We start from the raw sequence: 6,588 nt of genomic DNA on the forward strand, positions 1-6,588 counted from the left end.
AGTCGTAAATTTGCAAGTTTGGAGTAAAGCAAAGAAAGGCAAACTCGTGTCTCGTGTATCATTTGGAACCTTGCTCTTTGTCGGCCTCAAGTGGTGTTTGGCCAATGCACGGGTGTGAAAACAACTCATTCACCTGAATCAGTGAACGATTACTATAAGTCCCCCACAACGACCTTTAAAAGCACAGATGGACAAAATACACATTGGAATCTTTTTTAATGATCATGAACGTGGCTACAAATTGTTCCATGAGCGCACGGCTACATTAAAAGCTAAAGTACAATCGTGACGCCACCTAGAGGACCGAAGGCGCTGGTGGAAGTGAAAGGAACATGGCTAACTTCCTGTTGCGCGGACGACTTCCATCTACGGTGACGTTAGCTAGTGACCGACGAGCAGCAACAGTTGATACTAGCTGCACTAGTCGCGCTGGTTTCAGGCACAGTCAACATTTGTCGCATCTAGTTGCAGCTAGCCATAGCTCACCGCTAGTCGCAGCCACAGCCGCATTCCCACCCCCAAACACAATACCGCTTTGTGATTGCTCCGTACAAAAAGTGTACGGATGGGGGAAAATCCGCGGGCTCGGTACAAGATGGATTTTTTATGTTGTTGTTTTTTAATGCAAGAGCATACTGAAGGCTTTGATGCAGCTTCTGACACGAAGAGGTGTTTTAAATCAATGGTAGTTATTACCTAGAAACGGCCAGCAGGTGGCAGCAGAGTATAAGAGATCAGCTAGGGCCATGTTGCAACAAGCTTTTTTTGCCAGTGTTTTCAACAGAAATGTGAATAATGATGAAACTTGGTTATATTCCAATGCTAATTGCTGCAAAACTGAAACACATACAAATATAACTTTCCCTGATGAAAGAAGAGACTCTAATCTTTCTTTTGGTAGGTTCCAAGTTTTGATAGCAATAGAAGACAATATTTTGTGGGCATTTGCAAAATCAGTCAAAATCCAGTAAAAAGCCTCCGTGAAAATGGCTGTGAGTGAATGAGTTAATAAAGTAAATCATTTAACCAGTTAGTGCCTCTGCAAAATTTACTTTGGAATTTAATATCTGTGGATATTTGTGGAGTTTATATCATGTACTTGAAGAATTGTTCCATAGTTTATTGATATTCCCTAATTAATTGAGATCGTATTGAAGTGAATCAAATAAAAACATCTAAATCGAATCGAACTGAACTCTTGTGAATCGATTGAGGAAATTAGAATCGATACCCAGCCCTAAAAGTCAGCACCTATCGCAGCTAGTTGTCGCTAACTAGCAGCTTCACACACAGCTTCCCCTTCACCTTATTTGAGTCATCGGTTGTGCCTGAGGTTACAACACCGTTAGCCTACTAGCTCCGGTCACCACAGTTACAGACAAGTGCCACAAGGTGGCGCTGTTCCCAAGAACTGGTCCATCTATTTTGGCCAAAATCTGTCAAGTTGCAGCCGGTAAGTTTTGGACCTCAGCAGTGCGTCCCCACTGTGGCGTAGGCGCTGGACGCCTCCTCGTCGTTGGGGGCGGCATCACCGCGCGTTAGCTCCAGCTCGCGGTTGGCGCCACCGCCAATGCCACCGGCGTCCGCGGGGGCCCCGGCGCTCGGGCTGCCGCACTCCCGGCAGCAACAGCAGCAACAGTCCAGGAAGGCCCGGCGGAAAGGCTCGCACAGGCACAGGACCAGCAGCGGGGCGGCCGCCGCCTTGCAGAACAGGAGCAGCTGGCTCAGCAGTTGCAGGACGTCCAGCGTGCGGGGCGCCACCCCCGCCGCCATGTAGGCCACAACCACGTTGCAGACGTTCTCGGGGATGAGGCAGAAGCCGTAGAGGATGGCGAGCGACACCACCGTGCAGTTCATCTGGCTCTCCTGGCGGATCTGCTTCTTGGTGCCGCGCGTGGGCGCCGCCGCCGCCCGCTCGGCGCTGCGGATCTTGTGGGCGGTGGCCAGCGAGCAGAAGATGGTGAAGAGCGTGGGAAGGCAGAAGTAGCAGCCGAAGAACCACCAGAGGCGGGCGCCGCCGTACGTCAGGCCCAGAACGTACAGCGTGTCCGGCAGGCGGGTGGACACGCGCACCACGCAGCGCTGGCACGCCGTCCCCGCCCCACCATCGGGGGTGTCGGCCTCCTCCGTCACCAGCTGGCGGATGAGGAGCTCGGGCAGGGCCAGCAGCAGGGCGCCCACCCAGATGACGGCCAGCTTGGCGCTGGTGGACGCCCAGTTGTCCGTCATCTCGTAGTACGAGCGCACGTTGGCGGCGGCGCGGAAGCGGTCGATGCAGAGGGCGCACAGAGTGAACGTCGTCACGCCGAGGGACGACACCTGCGGGTGGGAGGGGCACATCGCAAGGACACGTTAGCAAAAGGACAGGAAACGCCAACAAACTGCCACCACATTTTCTGCTGCTCGAAAAGACCAGCATCATGCCAAAATAAGACGAGCACCTCGCCAAAATAAAAGACAAGATTTGACGTCAAGAACAGGAAACGTAAGCATCCCGCCATAATAAAAGATAAATACTTAATAATACTGATGTTTTTGTTGTTCTTTGCCTTTGTCCTCGAACCAATTCAAAATGAGACGGACGGTGCTCCCGCCACATTAAAAGATGTCATATGTAAAGAACAGGAAGGAAGAGATTCCTGACAAAATAAAATATGTCACCTATAAAGAAGAGGAAGTATGAGAATCCTGACACAATAAATGATCTTTTATTTTGTGTGCTGCTGGCCTATATGCCATTAAAAAAAAAAAAAAAAAAGATGGCTGGAAGGACCAACATCGCGCCATGATAAAAGTCAGTCAGGTGTAAAGTTAAATAACAGGAAAAACAAGCATCTTGCCAGAATAAAAGATGACGGGCTACCTTTTAATTTAGCTTTTGCTGTTATGCCTTTAAAAATGACAGGAAGTACCAACATCCTGCCACAATAAAAGAATAATTGGTAACCTGGTATTTTGGCTTTTACCGTCTTTGGAAGGACCAACAATCTGCCAAAATAAAAGATGAGCAAGATGAAGTATGAGCATCGTGCCAAAATAAAAGCCATTGTTAGATATAAAGAACAGGAAGCACAAGCATCCCACAACAATAAAAGAGATCATTAAATTAGATCATCTCTGACGTCTCAATCAGGTCGTCTAAGAAATTCAGATGGGAATGAAATGACAGTCAATCCACAATCATATATGAGAGTCATTCATTAGCATTTAGCTCAACCAAATGTCATAACAACTGAAATAAACCTCTATTTAGAAATGAGATAATTGAAAGAAAAAAATCATCAATAAATCCAAGTGTGGGGGGGGGGGGGGTCACCCGGTTCTAATCTAAGCCCTCATTAATTGTGATCTGCGCTGTGATTGGCTACAAGCGTGTCACATGATCAGCCCGTCTTCATGTTGCGCAGATTAAACATAAAAAAGCTCCTGTAATGGAGTCTGCCGCCTTCTTACCACAATTTTAATCTTGTTTTGTTCAGCAGGAAGGATCAACATCCTGCCAAAACAATTGAGGAGCACCAACGGCAAAATAAATAAGACACAAATTGGACATGAAGAAAAGGAGGGAGGAGCATAACACCGCAATCAAAGAGAAAAAGCTATTTTGGCGGTAGTTTGGATTTTGTTGTCCTTTAAGCCCCAAAAAAGAGAGAGAGAGAGAAATAAGGCAGGAAGTACAAACGTGCCACCACAATATGTTGAGCAGGAAGAGGATGAAGATGGGATTAGGCGGATGAAGAGGAGAATGAGGAAGAAGACTGCTCAATTACGACGAAAATATTCATCACGATTTTTTTGGTAATAATTGAAATCACGATTAGGACAATCATTTATTTTTTGCTAGAAAACAAGAAAATGTTTAAATGTAAACAATATTAAGACAAATAAAATTCTTTGAAACACTAATTACAAGTTTCTTTTGGACAAAAAAAAAGTATTGGTTATTTAACAAAAGGTGCAAATGTATAAATTTAAACAACTCAATATAGTATGAATAATCTTAATCTTTTTTTATTTTTCCAATTATGCTGATTTTGTAATTGTGGAGTGTATTAATTGAAATTGTAATTGAATTTCTAGACAAAGGACAAAAGTTATTAGTTATTTTAAAAACCTAAAAAAAAGTGCATACAACTCAATAATAAGAAAATGTTTAAATGTAAACAATATTAAGACAAATAAAATTCTTTGAAACACTAATTACAAGTTTCTTTTGGACAAAAAAAAGTATTGGTTATTTAACAAAAGGTGCAAATGTATAAATTTAAACAACTCAATATAGTATGAATAATCGTAATATTTTTTTCTGTTTCCAATTATGCTGATTTTGTAATTGTGGAGTGTATTAATTGAAATTGTAATTGAATTTCTAGACAAAGGACAAAAGTTATTAGTTATTTTAAAAACCTAAAAAAAAGTGCATACAACTCAATAATAAGAAAATGTTTAAATGTAAACAATATTAAGACAAATAAAATTCTTTGAAACACTAATTAAAAGTTTCTTTTGGACAAAAAAAAGTATTAGTTATTTAACAAAAGGTGCAAATGTATAAATTTAAACAACTCAATATAGTATGAATAATCTTAATGTTTTTTTCTGTTTCCAATTATGCTGATTTTGTAATTGTGGAGTGTATTAATTGAAATTGTAATTGAATTTCTACACAAAGGACAAAAGTTATTCGTTATTTTAAAAACCTAAAAAAAAGTGCATACAACTCAATAATAAGAAAATGTTTAAATGTAAACAGTATTAAGACAAATAAAATTATTCGAAACATTAATTATGCAAGTTCCTTTCGGACAAATTTTTTTTTTTTTTAAAGGTGAAAAATCCGTACAGTCATGCTGACTATGTCATTATGGAGTAATTGAAATTGTAATTGAATTTCGATTAATTTCACACGAAGGAACAGATAAGTGGGGGGGGGGGGTATGGGGGTAAAGAGGATGAACAGGTGAAAGGTCTGGAGAGGCGGCGTCGCTCACCTCCAGGTAGGGCACGAGCCTGCAGGCCGTCTCCCCCAGCAGCCAGTCGTCGGTGAGGGCGTGGAAGAGCACCAGCGGCAGGCACGAGAAAAGCACCAAGAAGTCCCACAGCGCCATGTTGGCCAGCAGCGAGTTGGAGACGCTCCTCATGTAGTAGTTGTGGCACACCATGCACATCAGCGACACGTTGCCCAGCACGCCCGCGCACACCAGCGCCAAGGCGGCCGCCAGGAGCGCGTAGGCGCCGCACGCCGCCGCGTCCAGCGGGTAGAACGGGTTCCTCAGCCGCTTCACTTTGCCGCGAGGGCTGCCCGGCTCCAAAGGCGGCGCGTCGGTCCAGCCCGCCCCCGCACCCGCGTCGTCGTCGTAGTCGCTGGCGTTGGCGCTCGACGGAGGCGAGGGCTCGTCTTCTTCTCGCTCCTGCGCCATGACCGACGGCGGCGACGCCCGCCAGCCGGCGACGGCGGCCGCTCGGCGCCGGAGACGCTCGCCTCGCCGGCGCTTGTGCCTCCTCGTCCTCGGTGGCGGGTCGCAGACCGTCCCGCCTTCGCATTCGCTCGACCGCAGCTTCGCATCCGCGCGTAACGCCGAGTGGCCATCGTGAGTACGCGCCGGGCTGGGTGGAAGCGCCGCGGCGGCTTCGGACGACTCCGACTCCAACTCCGACTCCGACTCCGGGCGGAGGACGTCCCGCGACGTCGCGACGTCGAACGTGCGCCACCGTCGGTTGTGCTCGCCCGCGTGCGCGGCCGCGGCCACGGCGCACATCCACACGCACAGCAGCCGGGTCAGGAAGGGCATGATGGCGCGGTTCCGTTAAGCTCGACACCGACGACAGTCCCACGGCGCGCGAGCCATGTCAAATTCGTTTGGGGGGGGGGGGGGGGGAAAGTGGCCTGAACACGTCAGACGACGCTCATCGTCTTCGTAAAAATATGTTCAATGGATTTCCGATGAGAGTGCGGGGTGACACTCGGCTGGCAAAGCCGGTCAGGGGCACTCGATCGGCGGTCGCCGTGGAGTGACGGAGGAGCTCGGAGCTCGGAGCGATGCAGCGGGGGCGGGTCCGAGGTCGAAGGGGGTGAGGTTAAGTGGGGGTCGGGTGGGCGTTGTAACTCTCACGATTCAAATGTGCTCAGAAAGTGAATTGGACGACATGACTGACATGTCTGTCGACTTCCGGCACAGCAAAGAATGATTCATCCGTTTCACGGTGGCCACCATTACTTTATTTAAACTGAACAGGCGGCCACTTCATATTTGAATATTCTCACCTGTCACACAAGTGTAAGAAATAAGTTAGTCAGTATGTAAATAGTCAGTTGTAGTTCTCTTTCACTTCCTGTATGCATCCCAATAATTATGTCTCCTTTCTATTTTGCCTGCATTCCTTAACTTTTCACTTCCTGCACATGTCCCATTACTTCTGTCGAAACCCATTTTCACTTTATGTATGAATCGTGATACTTTTGCCTAAAATGACACACTTTTCCACACTTCTCATGCGTGTAACATTTTTGCCTATTTTTTCCTTGTTTCAGTCCAATACTTTTGTCTAAACAGATGTCCCAATAATTTGTCCCATTTTCTTTACTTT

At 46.3% G+C, this 6,588-nt stretch overlaps 1 protein-coding gene across 1 annotated transcript; it reads right to left on the bottom strand.

Moving 5' to 3' along the window:
- Window positions 1-199: 199 nt before the first annotated feature.
- LOC147174912 (prosaposin receptor GPR37-like) lies at window positions 200-6,519 on the bottom strand. Its single transcript, XM_086073720.1, has 2 exons — window positions 4,992-6,519; window positions 200-2,319 (listed from the first exon to the last, which is right to left on the bottom strand). The coding sequence occupies exons 1-2, from the start codon at window positions 5,790-5,792 to the stop codon at window positions 1,468-1,470; spliced, it is 1,653 nt and encodes a 550-aa protein (XP_085929846.1). The 5' UTR covers window positions 5,793-6,519; the 3' UTR covers window positions 200-1,467.
- Between the last annotated feature and the right edge of the window lie 69 nt (window positions 6,520-6,588).

This window comes from Leptonotus elevatus, chromosome 4 (assembly GCF_054856555.1).
Source record: "Leptonotus elevatus isolate MCC_2025b chromosome 4, RoL_Lele_1.0, whole genome shotgun sequence".
Classification (NCBI taxonomy): Eukaryota; Metazoa; Chordata; class Actinopteri; order Syngnathiformes; family Syngnathidae; genus Leptonotus; species Leptonotus elevatus.